We start from the raw sequence: 15,031 nt of genomic DNA on the forward strand, positions 1-15,031 counted from the left end.
AGCATCTTCCCCAAGAGAGTTGAGGGTCGGGGGCCGCCCAGCACCGCCTTGGAGCGCTGGTCAGCCTGAGTGCAGCGCCCCCCGCAGCCTGCACCCGACACTGCAGGGGCCCAGCCACGTCCCACCCGCCTTTGGGGGCACAGGGAGACGGAGGAGAGAAGCAGGAGGGGGGAGACTCCTGAAAGGGGGACACAGGGTCTCAGGGGGATTCAGACCAGGAAAGCAGCCTCCGGCCGAGAGCGAGCCCCACCTGGCCATGGACCCCAGATCGAGGGCTCGCAGGAAGGAGGACCCCCAGGAAGAGGACCCCCAGGAAGGAGGACCCCCAGGAAGAGGACCCCAGGAAGGAGGACCCCCAGGAAGGAGGACCCCCAGGAAGAGGACCCCAGGAAGGAGGACCCCTAGGAAGAGGACCCCCAGCTCCCCAGAGGCTTCAGGCCGTCCGGAAGCCCTGGATGTGGACCCAGGACGCGCCCTGCACCCTCAGCCCCTCCCTGCTCACCTGACTTGAGCACCTTCCGGGCCACCAGCACCATGAGCTGGCTGACCTTCGTCTGCTTGAACATCTCCTCCGAGGCGGCCACGTCCACCACCACGTCCCGGCTCCGGAAGCCGTGCACCACCACCTGGTAGACCATCTTCCCCTGTGACCGCCGGACGGACAGACGGACAGCCACACGGGGCCGCCGGGTGCTTGGCTGCTCTGGGGCAGGGAGCCGCTGCCTCTGGGCTCTGGCCCGGGTGTGGTGGCTGAGCCAGAAGTGGGGGTGCAGGGGGGCAGGGCCCTTCCTGTCTCAGACATTCCCTTTCAGTTTCCTTTCCCAGGGCAAATCCCTGCCCTGGGCCCTGGGAAATTCCAGGCTCCCCCCAGGCTCCCGAGAAATGCTCGGTGTGTGTGTGTGTGTGTGTGTGTGTGTGTGTGTGTGTGTGTGTGTCCCTGCGTGGCTGGGGCTCCACTGCCCTGGGGTGTCCCTCTGCCTGGATGCCCCCTGGTCTCCATGGCCCCCGTGGGAGCCCCTATGTGGGCAGGGGTGTGCACCTGGCCAGGAACACGGGGCACCCAGCCTCCATCCCCTCTCGGGGTGCTCCAGGCTACAGGGTGGAGGTGGGGGTGGGGAAGCCCCTTCTCCACGGCCAAGACTCCAAGATGTGACCCAGGACTCCCGCCTCGGGCCCCGGTCCCAGCCCTGGATTCAAATCCCCCTCCCCACGGTGGCGCCTCGGGCGTCCCTGTCACTGCTCGGTCGGTCCCACTCTGCTCTGGCCACACCTCTGAGGACGGTTCCCCGTGAGCTCGGCCCCCTCCCCAAACAGCCCCGAGGGAGTGAGCCACGGCCCTGGCCTCAGTCCGGGGGTCTGAGCACACATGCGTGTGCAACACAAACAGGAGTGCAACCACACACCACCATGCACAATTAAATACACACACATGCCATTCACGTTCCCACATATTCATACACATGCGCACTTGTGCACACACACACCAATGTGTGCACACACACCTTCACATGCTCACACGCATCTTGCGGGAGGCAGAGCAGGCCGGGGCCCAGCAGGAGGGTGGGTGCCCCCGGCCTCAGCCCAGCCCCGAGCCTCTTGCTCCGGTTGTGTCCTCCTGGCCTGGCACACTTGGGAGAGGCCTTCGGAGCCGGGGTCGGACTTGTGGAAAGTGACACCCCAGGGCGGGGCGGGGGCAGGGGTGGAGGGTCCTCGTCCCACAGGCCCCCGAGAGGAGGCGGGGCAGCTGTATCCTGGAGCCCCTCTGAGCTGCCGCCCCCAGACCCTCCCAGTCCCCCACCCCCCCACAGGGGGACGCAGACTGCAGGGCCCTGTGCTGAGACGAGAGGGACCGGCGTGGGCCAGGTCCCCAGGGATGTGCTTGTGACACTGGACCCCACCCAGGCCCCCGAGATGGCAGGGATGTGATTTTCATGGGGAGGTGGGCAGAACCATCCCCTAATCCAGAAGGGGCAGGCCCTGCCCCCTGGGCCATTCTAACTGGAGCAGGCAGGACAGGTGGCTCCGGGAGGCCGGCAGGTGGGGAGGGGCCGGGCCGAGGATCTGCCTTCTACCTGCACCCTGCGCACCTGGGCAAGTGGGCGGGTCGGGCCCTCCCCAGCTCTGGGCTCCACCAAACCTTCCTCTTCCCCCAGGCCCAGCCCCGCGCCCTCAGTCCCCAGATGCCCCTGGAGGTTTCTGAGGGGCAGAGCCCAGGGCCAGAGGTCAGAGGCCAGAGCCCCTAACAGGGACCCCGCAGTGCCCGCCTCGCCCAGCCTCGAGGAGGTGATGGTTCCAGTCCAGCCCCGGCCTGGGGTTCTCGGGAGGTCATTTACCTGGACCTGTGTCTGCGGGTCAGTCCTGCCCCACGGAAACCTACACACCCATGTACACTGAGATCTGTCTGTGTGTCCATCTATGTACAGATCCATGTGTCCGTGTGTCCACAGGTCTTTCTCCCTACCATCAGCATCACTGGCAACCCCGCATATACCTGTGTGCCCACCTGTCCACCCAGCCGTCCATCCTTCCTTCCATTCACCCTCCTCTCATCTACCAGCTGGGCAGCTGGCAGTCTCCTCTGCCCTGGGTCTACTGTCCTGCAGTTTCCGTCTGTCAGAGCCAGGAGCTACCAAACCCTTGTGCACCCCACACCATGAACGTGCTGCTCCCACCTGTCCCCAGGCTCTCTTAAGAAAGGCGCCTGCAGGGCTCGTGTGCTCCTGTCAGTGATATGAAAGCAGCTCCTCTCACAGCTGGGTTTCGAAAACGGTCATGTGCACAGAGGAGGGGAGTAGCACAGAGGAGTGGGCGGTCAGGACATCACAATGGCCAGGCCCCCCACCCCGGACTCCACGGCTGACCCTCAGGAGTGCGGTTTGTCACCTCCCTCTCCAGCCCCTGCCCCACCGTGGGTCAGTCCTTGCGGCTCCACACGGGGATGCGGGTCTGCCGTGGGGCCAGGGGCTTGGCGCACCACTGGTACCAGGCCCCACCCTTGGCAGCCTTGCAGGTGGACGCCGCGTCCAGGCAGGCGAAGCAGAACTCCACGTGGCAGCGGGCGCACAGCACGTACTTGCACTTGTCCTTGTGCTCGATGAGCAGCCCGCAGGTGGGGCAGGCCCGGGTGGACGGGCAGCCTCGGATCTCGCTGCCAGGGAGGTCCTTGGTGACGCAGGTGGCCAGGACCTGCAGGTTGGGGTCCGTGCAGCCCTGGTTGGCGCAGTGGTCAGAGGGCGTGCCCGACCCCTTCCAGGCCCGCAGGCACTGCCAGCAGAACTCGTAGGTCTTCCCCTGCGAGGCGGAGCAGATCGTGCACAGCACCCGGAGGTGGCTCAGGTCCTTGCGCTCCACCAGGCTCTTGCAGCGCGGGCACTGTGGGGAGGGCCGGCTCTCAGGGCAGGCAGGGGCCCCGGGCTCAGGGGGCAGGTGCAGGCTCGGGGCTGGAGGGGGCTTGTGGCCTTCTCCAGGGCTGGGGTCCCACCCTGTGGCCTGTGGCCTGGGCCCTGTGGGCCCTGAGGCCCCTCCCCCGGGCAGACCCTCACCCACCTCCTTAAAGTCACAGTAGAGTCTCGCCGCAGTCAGGGCCAGTTTCCGCTCAAACTCTCCCTGCTCTGCGTCGTCCAGCAGGGCACAGCGGCGCACCTCCGGGTAGGACCACTCGGCCCCACACCTGCCCCCGTTGACATCGGCAGGGCAGTGGAGCTTGAAGTGGCCCTGGGAAGGACGGCAGGACACAGGGCACGTCTGGGGGTCTCTGTCCTGCCCAGGGGCCGGGCGTGGTCACAGCCCCTCCCCTGACTGGTCCCCCTGGCCCCGCAGCCCACCCCCACCCGCCCCACCTGCCCGCCCCGCCCTCCTACCTGGTCGATGAGGCTGCGGCACCAGGCCGTCAGACTGCCGGGGTCCACGCCGTGCCCGCAGCTCATCTGCACCCTCTGGGTTCCGTCATACTCGTCCCCTGTGGGTCAAGGGCCTGGTCAGGCGTGGGGGCTGGGACCTGGTGCCCACGGGCGGCTGCGCTGGGTCTCTGGGCTCAACGTGAGACACGGGGTCCCTGGGGGCTTCCGCGGGGCACAGAGCCACACCCGCCTGTGTCTCCCACTCCCCCTTGAGCCTAAAACAGGGCCCGAGGGGCATGGGGAGAGGCCTCCAGGCCGGGCCGTCACCCCAGGATAGGGGACGGAGCTGCCCTTCGCCCACCTGGGATCACCTGTGACGGCCAGGACCTCTCAGCAGCCCGTCCTCCCACCCCAGGGACTCGGTTCCCTGTCTGTGAACCGCAGGGGGCTCGGGCCTCCTCAGGTGCCGAGTTCCAGGTTCCAGAAAGGCCCTAGCGCTCTGCCCTCCCTCCAGGGCCCAGGCCTCACCTGTGATCTCGTCTCTGCTGTTCACGAACCTGAGCGGCGGCTCGGAGTCCTCTGTCTTAGTGAGGCTCATGGTGGGGCCACCTGTCCCCTGGCCTCAGCCCTCCTTCCTGCAGGGCCCAGGGCTGGGGAGCTGAGGGCGGCAGGTAGGGGGTTTCCACCCCACCGAGGGCCCCGCCCCCGCGCCCTTCAGCCCCGCCCCCGCGCCCTAGGGTCCGTGGGGTCAGCTTTGCAGAGAGCAGGGAGGGGCTGAGTGGGGGTGGGGACCCCGCTCCCCAGGGCACCCTCCCTTTGCGCCCCTTAGCCCTGGGGTCCTGTCCCTGCAGCCTGTCCCGACCCTCCGCTCTCTGCCCGGGGGCCCACCGAGGCCGAGAGGGCGCGCAGCGGAGCAGGGGTCCTGCAGCCCCAGCCCCGTCCATGCCCTGCCGGCTCTGAAGGGGGTCCCCCTGCAGCGTCCTTGCACCTGGGCGCCCCTGTCGCTGCTGGCGGCCCCGGCAAGGCCCCACTCCCCAAGGTTCTGTGTCCCCTCCTGCAGAATGGTCCAGGATGGGGTGCTCCGCGGCTGGGAAGGGGGCGCCCCCCCGGCAGCACCACCCCCACCCGGGACCTTGGGCGCGCAGGGGCCGGTCAGCACCAGGCTTCCCGCAGGGTGTCCTCCTCCGGGGCTGGATTTGGGTGCGGGGGCAGGCCTGGGCGCCTCCCTCAGGCTTCCCCGGGAGACCCCTCAAGGGTGCGGCTGTTTGCTGCAGAGGGTGCCAGTGGGGGCCGCAGGGGCCGGCGGGGCCTCCCCTCCCCACCCAGGTCTTGCATTGGCCCCAGGGGCAGGCAGTTCTCAGAAATGTTCCAAGGAAGAGAAGCAAAACCGAAACTGGTCCCGCAAGGCGCCCCTCCCATCCCCTCCTCTCTGAGGCCCTGAGGGCGGGACCCAGGGTGGCCCCTTCCCCGTCCCCACCTCTCCACCCGGCAGTGCTGGCAGGACTCCCCCCCACCACCCCACTCCCAACCCCCTCAGCCGGCTCTCCCCGGACTCTGCTCTTTGTTCCTTGGACACTCTGGCCGCACCCCAGGACTCAGTCCCCTCACCCCACGTAGGAGGCACCACCCTCCAACCCTGGGAGCTGCCCTGGCTCTGGTCAGGGCTCTGAAGGGGTCCGGAGCCTGCAGAGACACCCGGAGCTGGGCCTCTGAGCCCGGGGACCAGAGGGGCTGCACCCGGTAGGGACACTGTGCCCACAGCTGGCACCCCACACCCCAAGGTAATAGCCTTGGGAGTTATTCAAGCCCTGTGAGCCCCAGGTCCCTAGTGGGGGCAGAAGATGGTGGGCCCCTCACCCACGCTGTCTGTGTGGGGTGGGCCCTGGGCTCACATCGTGGGTGCACAGGGCAGGTGGGCCTGGCAGGTGTCAGGCTCCCGGGAAGGCCTAGTGGAGCCATAGAGTGTTGAAGGCAGCTGCCCACACCTGTCCTCAGCCTAGGGGGGCCCCGTTTCCTTGCCAGCCCCCCAGGGTTATAGACTGGCCTCCCCGTGCCCCCGTGGAACCCTGCGGCAGCCCCCCTCTTGCAACCACTCAGCCCCTCCCGAGGCCCTGCTCCCTCCTCTGCTCCCGAGGCAGTCCCGGGGGCCTGCGCGGCCTGCAGTGTCCTCCTGTGGGGCCAGGGGAGCCCGGACCAAGACACGGCTGCTCCTCTCACCCGACCAGGCTGAGGCTCGTGTGTTCGGCCATCTCATGCCACTAGTTTGGGGGTCACTCCTGCACCCACGGGGTGAAGAGGGGGTCGTCAGAACAGACCCTGGAGGGGTGGCTGAGCGTCAGGTCACACTGAGTCCAGTGCTCGGCGTGTGTGCTGCTGCCCCTGCTCCACCCCTGGGGGAAGAGCTCTCCCGAGGGGACCCCAGACCCACAGACGGGGCCTCTCCAGGCAGGAGAGGGGGAGGGCAGAGCCTGGGGCTGGCTCGTCGGGGCCGTCCCAGCAACGCAGGAGCCCGGCTGGCCTGTGTCAGTCTCCTCCTGTGACGGTGGGTCCCAGGGCTGTGCCCTGGAGGGGGATCAAGAAACCCAACGGCAGGGGCAGCGGTGGGGGCCGGCTCAGTTTACCTGAGAGTTCTACAGAGGTGTCTGCACGTAGACATAGATGTGACCGTTTCAGCCCACAGGTTTGTATAAATTGTACTCATAAGAGGATGGGCAGCAAAATTGACCCGAGTGACATCATCAACATGGTGACGTAACAGCTACTGAAAACCTCTCCCAGAGATTCCCCGAGAAAGAAAAGGACAATTCTCCCTTGTTCAGACCGCTGAAGAGGTGAAGACTGGGGTAGGACCCCACAAACGCTGAATCAAAGGAGAGAAAAACATCAGCTTGGAAACCTCCATCCTGGACGGGTGGATTATCTCCTCCGCCTCCCCACACTCGGCCCACACTGTACGTTATACTGACGGCTCTGCAAGAAAATCTCCAGTTCCCCAGAAAAAAAGACTCTTCTGACATAAGAATATTAAGAGTAAGTTTGACACTAATATTTTTATTATAAAACAGTGGAAATTCCCCTAGGGGATCACGCTGCACAATATGCTGAAGTAAGTGCTCTAGTTTTCTATAAAAGAAGCCAGGAGAGATGAAGGACCTGCTATGATGGTCACAGAGTGTACGCATCTACCCAAGAGTTTTAACGACGACTTGGATAACTGGATATCCAGTGGTTTCCTTAAGAACACGAAGAAACCCCTGCAGCGTATATCAGATGGAAAACAATTGCTGAGTGTAAGCAAAAGAAGCCCAGTATCCAGGTGATACGTGAGCCAGGCATCAAAAACAAGGCCTTTCCTTTCACACCGATGGGAGTTCACTGGCAGATCAGTTGGCTGCACAAAGTAGCTCCATGACGGGGATGGAGAATGCAATACCAGGCCTCGACAAGGAGCTGGAACAGGTGTTGGGCCCTAAGAGTCCTAACCCATGGGGCACCCTCTTAAATATACATAATCTGAAAAGATAACAATTTTTTGTTGTACGAGATGGGGAGAAAGCATTATTCCTCCAGTAATGGAGAGAGGAAAACCAGCCCAAAAGGCCCACCATATGTTTGGGACAATTCATGGATGATAGGAAACCACCTTAATTAAACTAAGAAATAAATATTGATGGCCTAATATGATTAAAACACTGAAATCTGTCATAGCCAACTGTGAGGAGTGCCACATAACTCATGCTTCCTCTCGAGTTCCCACTCCTCCCAAAAACAATTAATCATCCTGACAAACCATTTGAAAAATTTTATACGGATTATATTGGTCCTTTACCCTGATCTCATGACTATGAACATATTCTGGTTACTGTTAATCCTGGAACTGGATGTTTTTGGTTGTTCCCAGCAAGGCCCAAGATGGTAACGCAACTGCCGAGGCCCTCAGCATCCTATCGCTACTGTAATTCCTAAGACACCGCATTCTGATCAAGGACCTGCATTCACTTCTGCCACGTACACCAGTGGGCTCGGGACAGAGATATACGGTTGGAATTTAGTACCCCTTATCATCCCCAAAGTAGTGGAAAGGAAAATGGTGAGAGAGAGTGTGTCTTGACTAAACTGTTGTATGGAAGGCCTCAGAAGTGGTAGCCGCTTATTCCTTTTGTCCAGTTCTCCATCAGTAATATACCCCTTACTAACACTCACCAGACACCTCATAAGTGGATGTCCGGTGTAGACTCTGCCCTTTGCAAATGAAGATAATTCTCATCTGTCTCGGGAAGAAGAGTTGTCTCTTTGACAGGAACTTAGAGAAGAGCTAACTCCTTCCACACCACCACAAAGCTTCACTCCTGGTTGGACACTTTCTTGGCCAATCTGCCCAGGAGGAGGTACAGAGACACAGGCCTCTTCGTCCTGCATGGAAAAAGCCTACCTGAATTATTTCTGTCTTTGGTAACCACACTGTCGAAATCTTGGACCTTCTTTACCAATGATGGAAAGTTACTGTTGATAACTTGACGCCTACTGGCCATCAGGAAGAGGTATGCTCCAGTCCTCAATGTTCAGGACTGGAGGATGTGGAACAGAGCTAAAGATATGGAGCTTTGGGTTAAAAAAAAAACACCCTAATATTAATACGGCAGACCCAGGATGGGCAGTTGAAAAAAATCTTGAAACCTACTACACATATGAGACTGAAATACTTTTAATATACGTTATGTGCTACCTCCACTCGGCCTCTGTGCTGGTTGGCTTTTGGATTAATTATTATGGGATTGTTATGGGTTTTACACTTTCAGCAATCTTTAGTTTACATTGGAAAAATGTAATTCATCATCCTGGGCCAATTATTTCTTGGAGTCTAACAAGTGCTACCCTTGTAACCGCCACCCTTATTGCTCTTCCACAATATGATCATGAGAAGTGAACCGTGCATCCAACAGTGAACTCTGTCCACTAGACAAACATGGTGTTCCACAAGGTGGGTTTTGGGAACATTTCCCGAAACCCATTGTTCACAAGGAACGTACATTGTGTATTTCACAAGTAATTTTGATAGTTTCATGAAATCTCGCTCAAGAAAGTCAAATATATACCGCCCAGGGACAAAAGATCTTAACACAATTAATTAATGAAGTGTTTGATCAATTACAAGAAATCCTCTTACTTTTGATGTACCTTTAGAACAACCACACACTCAAGAACAATATCAACAGAAAAGTTGTTGCCAAGAATTTGGACTTTGTTACCTGGTGCATTATGGTTCAGTTAGAACTTGACCCTGTCCTGAAATTATTCAAGACCATTTCCTCGTTCCTCAGTCATGGTATAGTGGCATCCCTGACACTATAATCCTTAGTGTTTGGAAATATTATATCTAACCATAGATAATGAAACCAAGAAACTGGACCATTGCTGATCAGAATTATGCACAAACTGGAGCATTTAGCAAACCTGGAGGTAATGCTACATATAAACAAGCCACATTTTCTTCTACAAACATGTATGATGAATGGTGGCAAGAAGCCAAAATTACAACTAAGAACAGATGATAAATAAAAAACTATTTATTATGATCGAGAAAAATACAACTGGTCAGTTAAAGGATTTTCCTCATGTCCAGAACAGAAATAAAGGAATAATTCTAATAAAAAATGTACAAAATAATTGGTTAAAACCCTTACTATTGCACAATTTTGAAATCATCCAGGATTAATGTATTTTTTGAACTCTATCTGTACCACTTATTCACTGTGGGAAGGAGTCTGTGAAAATTTTCAAAAGAATATAAGAACGATATTGCCTGAGGATGTTAAATCACCAAAACTAAAAATACTTATCCTTATGCTTGTCAATTTTGGAGACAGTTCCCTGATTCAAATGATATACAAGAGGAGGAAGTTAAATGTCAATATGAGTCTAAATCCTCTGCTAGGGAATTTTGTCTTTATTATCCACAACGGACTGCTTCTGAAATTCAGCATGACTCGGGTCAAACACCTTATTCAAGAATGTTTCCAGCCCCAATATGTAGAGAAGAAAAGAAAATAATGGAAACAAAATGTGAAATATATTCATTATAACTAAAGTGCATAGCAAAAGCAAAAAAAAAAATGTAGAGGATATTGCTGATTCATTGAATAAACTTTTTACAACTTGAATACAAGACATAATATTAACATTAAAGAATTACTAACTGAAGACGAGATATGGGGATAAATAGAACAGCTTAATATAGCAAAAACACAAATTGAAGATAAGCATGGGATAGCACTTCATTGTCCCATAGAAAAGCAGCAAAGAGACCTTAATTAATATTCAAAGGTTACAAAAAATAGGTCTTACGATGGCTAATCCCATAGCAACGCTATCCAAGGTCTCGGATCTAAATGACCATCTGCTGACCGATGGGTCACACGTGTTAAAAAACCACATGGTGACCCTTATGAAAACTACCACAGAATAGACTCAACATATAGATGACATGGCTACAGCAATATTAATACAATCCTACATACCCAACTTTAGATTACTCTCTAGGAGGAAGAGTAGACTGGAAGAGGCTAAACGGAACTTGAATTGAAAAAGGAATAACTATCGTTCAACATCATATGCAAAAAAAAGTCCACAGTACTATACATAATATTAAAATAACTTATACATTCAAAATTAAAATTTGGGGAAATAAGGATTTATTATGAAATAATTTTACCCAGAAAAATATTGTATACCAATTGGCAAGTAATGAATATTTGACATCTGCTAAGAACAGGGTCTTACCTACCGCTAATAAAAGTACATCAACCTTACGCATATATAAGTCAAGAATGTACTAATAATGTTATCTTGAGCCAAGGGAATGTGAAGAGAGAGACTATTTGATTTGTGAGGAAGTCATAATGCATCAACCTGGTGGCAACAAAACAGGAAGGGAATGTCCCCAAACTGGACAGTCTCATCACCTTATCTAGAATTCCTTTCCTTGAAGGATGGGAGTTATATAATTATGTCTGATGCCATAGACTGTCATATACCTCAGTTTCAATCCTCCGTTATCACTGTTAATGATGCAGTAAGATGCTTTGGGAGGGAGATAAAGAAACCCCACCAGAAGGGCTAACAGTAGTTTTGGGTAATTTTCAAGTTCCGAGGATACGAGTGAGCTCACCACATCCTGTTGGGGTCTTAGCTAAACTGACGGAGATTGAAGTCAGGTCACTGACACACGGTTTGGCACGGGAGAACAAATAGCAGATGGAACAGCTGATCTTCTCGTGCTGGACTGGCCTGCAGGAGGTGCTCCAGAGGGGATCGGACAGCCCGGAGAAGCAGGCAAAGACTTGGCCCACTGCCGCCACAGCCGCTACGGCAATAGCAGTCTTCTGTTGAGCTTCAGGATCTTGTCATAGCTTCGTGCTTCTCGAAAGAAAAAGGAACAACGAGGGAGCAAGGAGAGGGCCACGGAAACCCCAGTGTCCTACAGCATTTCCATGAGACCTCGCTCAAGGAACCTAATGAAGAACTGAGCATCCAGGAGGCGTGGGGACACACCGTGTGCAGTTCACAGGCAAGCACGACTGGCAGCTGAGCCTGAGTCCCTGCGTCCCGGCGGCAGCTCCGTTCCCACCACCGAGCCGGGTCCACACCGACCGAGCATCCTGATCCGCCAGAGCACTCACGCGACTCGACAGGAGGTCCCCCGTCCATCACCTGGGAAGAGACTCAGGGATGTCCGTCTCCACGGCCTTCAGCGCTCCGGGACTGGGAATGCGACGGTAACTGTGTCCCCACGTGGGACTCTGGTTTTTCTCTGTTGTGAATGTGCCACTCGGTGGAGGTAAGTTCCAGCCTAAATCTGATCCTAAACAATGCTTTGCTATATATTGTAATGGTGGGCTTTGGGATCCCCCGAGAAAAGTAAATAGAGCAATGATAAGGTATTTAAATTTTGATCACCCCGAGCTAGATAAACTGTTACAGAATACTGTAAATATCCTTTAAACTTTAATCCTGGCAGAGGAGCAATGTGACCAGAAACTGTGGATGAAGTAGCTGGTGCCTTAAATAAGCGGGCCACTGATCCCAACCGATTGCATCGTAACCATGATTTAGTGAGTATCTAAAAGGCAGAATTTCAGAGAGCAGTGTCAGCAGGCCCTCATGGAATGTGTACAGGAGAATTGGGAGATCCACATTTCCATCAGGTAAAAGACGGAATGAGTTGTATAGAAAAATGGAAAATAAGCAGCGGGAGACGGTGTTACAGGAAAGTTCCTGTAGTGAGGAACCTGCGAATGAAGACACTGATGCGTCACTTGCTGCCCTCATAAACCACCAGATCTTTTTTATTCTGATGGGAAAGAACTGGTCATCCCCTCAGATACTGAGGCATATTTATCTGAACATTTGCCTAAGGATTCCAAATATTATTCCCTAAGAATGAGACACGGAAAGGCCTCAGTATAATAACTGGATCACATGACTCGTACCCCACAAGTCCTATATCAGAGACTGACCCAGTTATAACTGAGAGGGAGACAGAGCTGGCCCAAAAACACAGGGAGAGGAGAAGGAACGATGCATAGACTGAGGAAGGCTGGGAAACCGTAAAAATAACAAGAACTTCCCAATGTTGTCAACACAGACAACGAAAGACCGTCCTGCTCTTTATATGAGTCATAGTTCCAAGACTGTGAATACATTCTTAACCAATTACATGCTGGCTAAAATGATGGAAAGTTTTTATTTATGACTAACGGTCAATCCAGAAATACACAACTCTTATCTTAGTTCACTTAAGTTTTAGTATGAACTATGGGACACTTGCTTTTTGATGAGGTTGAACTAAGGCTTTATCATTTGCTAAACATAAAAAAAGAAGTGTGATACAAATGATTAAGATTGAAGTTGTAGGTAAAAACCCAGAAAATTTCAAAAACTCTCTTCTCAGATTCTGCAGCAACTGGAGAGACTAGAGTTCATGGGCTTGGTCGTGTATTCATTTACATTCGCTTTGTAAACCTGTTCCTTCTACCTTAAGTGCTCCTTTAGTAAATACATGTACAACTCTAGTTCTTGTCTTGAGTGCTCTTTCCTTTGAAATTACTGTCTATGCAATATTTATTTGAGTGGGAGATTCTTTGAAGCGCAAACTTAACTGAATTGCGAGCAGATGAGGTTCAGACCTTTTCTAGAGGTGATCACTAGCTTGAAATGTAAAGAAACAAACCCATGACAGAGGCCCCCAACCCTGCAGGTGCCAGCCTGGGGGGCCACTGCCAGGCCGGGCCCCTCACTGCCCCTGGGGGTCCTGCCAGCTGCTTGGTCTGCCTGGGGCAGGGAGGGGGCTACAGGCCCCTGGCCAACAGGGGTGGTGGTCCCTGGCTGATTGCACCTGCAGAGCCTGGGGAGAGCGGAGGGAGGGACGGGCTCCTGTGTTTGGGGGACTTGCCAGCTGGTTGCAGAGTCTGCAGCTGTGCTCATGTGTCTCTGGTCTAAAGGGTGAGGCTAAAGGGTGTTTATCTTTTGGGGACCCTCTGGTGTGGTGGCGTGGGGACTCCCAGCCCCGTTAGAGAGCTGCAGAGGTTCTAAGGGACCCTCAGAGACCTCACCCACAACCTAGGGGTGAGAAATAGGGAGAAGCCCGACCTGGGGGAGCCCCTCCCTCAGTTAGCAGAGAACAGGCTGCCCCCAGATGCCCCCCAGGGTGTTGTGCCTGGGCATAGTCAGTCTCGGGGAGCCCCACCCCCAAGGAATGCCCCAGGTCAAGGAGCAGCATGGCCACCCCGCACAAGCTGGGGGCATCTCCCTACATAGGATGATCAGTCGGGGCCCTTTGTGGGGCTGGGGTCACGTGACTCCTCCTCCCCCCTCCACAGACCCCAGGCATGGTGGAACTTCTTCCTGCCCCTCCCCTTGGGTATCTCCTGGGTAACCCTCCTCTCTGGGTGGGCTGTGGGTGGGATTGAGGGAGGGTTGAGGGAGTCTGTCCATCCCCTCCCACCAGCCCACTCCATGCTTTGTCCTGTGTCTGGCCCTCTCCATCCCTGTACCCCTTAGCGCTAGGGAGGGGGCACCCTTAGATACCTGTGGGGAAATTGGTCCAGACACGGGAGGGGGTGGCCCCCTGGTGCTCTGGGGCAGGAGGGATGTGGGGCCCACCCCCTGCCCTGGCGTGGAAAGGGCTTTTAAAGGGGGGACTTCCGGGGAGCCAGGCAGGTGGGGCGAGGTGGTCTCCAGCTGGGGCCTGCACTGGGGCCGCTGAGAGGGGCATCACTCCCTGATCTGGGTGGAGCCAGCAGCAGCTCCAGGACACCCAGCAGTGGGGGGCAGGAGAGCCTGAGACAAGGCGGTGTTGGGGGTCCTGAGCTGGGGGAAAAGCTGTGTCCTCACCTGGGGTAGCTGGATACGAATCTCCCCCTGCCTCCCGGAAAGGGTCCAGGGCTCAGGACGGTGCCCAGCCCAGCAGCCAGGACTGGAGCGAATGGCCCCTGGGGACAGGTGGCCCTCCCACCAGGCCACGGGCCCTGTCTCTGGGAGGGTGGGGGTGGCAGGAAGGACACTCTGTGGGAGCTGGATCCTTGTTCTAGAAGGCTCTTTCCCAGGCCAGGAGAAGGGCCCGCTGGGACCCAGGCAGGCCAGGGGGTGAGGGTAGTGATGAAGCAGGGACCTTGGAGGGAGGGCTCCAGCCTGGTGGACGGCCAGGGGGATGTGGGAGAGGATGCAGAGACCGACTGAGCCTCCCTTCCTGGTTCCCAGAGGCCTCGGTGTGCACTGGGGTGGAAGTCAACCAGTGTGACTCGGCTCCCCGGGGGAGGAGGTGATACCTACCTGCTCATTGTGAGCCCCGAAAACGACGCTGCACGAAACACTAAGCGCCAATTAACATTGACGTCCCCGGAAACCTCGGCCTGGTCCAGCCCTTCCTGGGTGTGGTGTGAGAACCTCATTTTAGAGTTGGGGAAACTCAGGCCTAGAGCGTGGGAGGGTCCCCAGGCGCCAGAGCATGTGGGCCTGCTCGCAGCGACCCATGCCCAATGGGAGCTCCCCAGAGACCCCCCTGCCCTCACGATGACTCAGGGGTCTCAGTCCCAGGCCCAGAGGTGCCCACCCTGTGGGCCGCTGCAGACCGTGTCCTGGAGGGTCCTGGAGAAGGAGGCCGTGGCCACTGGGCAAGGCCATCTCTACAAAGC

General features: G+C 55.9%; 1 protein-coding gene and 1 long non-coding RNA gene across 7 annotated transcripts; both read right to left on the reverse strand.

The window, feature by feature from the left end:
• Positions 1 to 2,754: 2,754 nt before the first annotated feature.
• On the reverse strand, positions 2,755 to 5,224 carry LOC119544925 (probable E3 ubiquitin-protein ligase RNF144A-A). Of its 6 annotated transcripts, none has more exons than XM_037850495.1 (5): positions 4,999 to 5,224; positions 4,368 to 4,497; positions 3,861 to 3,958; positions 3,547 to 3,759; positions 2,755 to 3,372 (listed from the first exon to the last, which is right to left on the reverse strand). In XM_037850495.1, exons 2-5 carry the CDS (start codon positions 4,435 to 4,437, stop codon positions 2,914 to 2,916), a joined length of 840 nt encoding a protein of 279 aa, XP_037706423.1. In that variant the 5' UTR covers positions 4,438 to 4,497; positions 4,999 to 5,224; the 3' UTR covers positions 2,755 to 2,913. The 6 variants fall into 6 exon arrangements, with proteins under 6 accessions (XP_037706423.1, XP_037706426.1, XP_037706425.1 ...); XM_037850498.1 differs by having other exon boundaries at positions 4,972 to 5,224; XM_037850497.1 differs by having other exon boundaries at positions 4,368 to 4,474; positions 4,828 to 5,224.
• Positions 5,225 to 8,427: 3,203 nt separating this feature from the next.
• Positions 8,428 to 14,961, reverse strand: LOC119544926. The gene is made up of 3 exons (XR_005218963.1): positions 14,950 to 14,961; positions 14,670 to 14,764; positions 8,428 to 11,549 (listed from the first exon to the last, which is right to left on the reverse strand). It is a non-coding gene; the product is annotated as an uncharacterized LOC119544926 (long non-coding RNA).
• Between the last annotated feature and the right edge of the window lie 70 nt (positions 14,962 to 15,031).

The sequence above is a fragment of the Choloepus didactylus genome, chromosome 9, assembly GCF_015220235.1.
Source record: "Choloepus didactylus isolate mChoDid1 chromosome 9, mChoDid1.pri, whole genome shotgun sequence".
Taxonomy (NCBI): Eukaryota; Metazoa; Chordata; class Mammalia; order Pilosa; family Megalonychidae; genus Choloepus; species Choloepus didactylus.

Excerpts from the sequence above, each read along its gene's own strand:
- LOC119544925 (XM_037850495.1), bottom strand. The coding sequence starts at position 4,437 with ATGAGCCTCACTAAGACAGAGGACTCCGAGCCGCCGCTCAGGTTCGTG. Across the intron at positions 3,959-4,367 it reads CAGCAGAGACGAGATCACAG|GGGACGAGTATGACGGAACC; the intron begins GTGAGGCCTGGG and ends CTTGACCCACAG. Across the intron at positions 3,760-3,860 it reads GCCGCAGCCTCATCGACCAG|GACAGAGACCCCCAGACGTG; the intron begins GTAGGAGGGCGG and ends GCCCCTGGGCAG.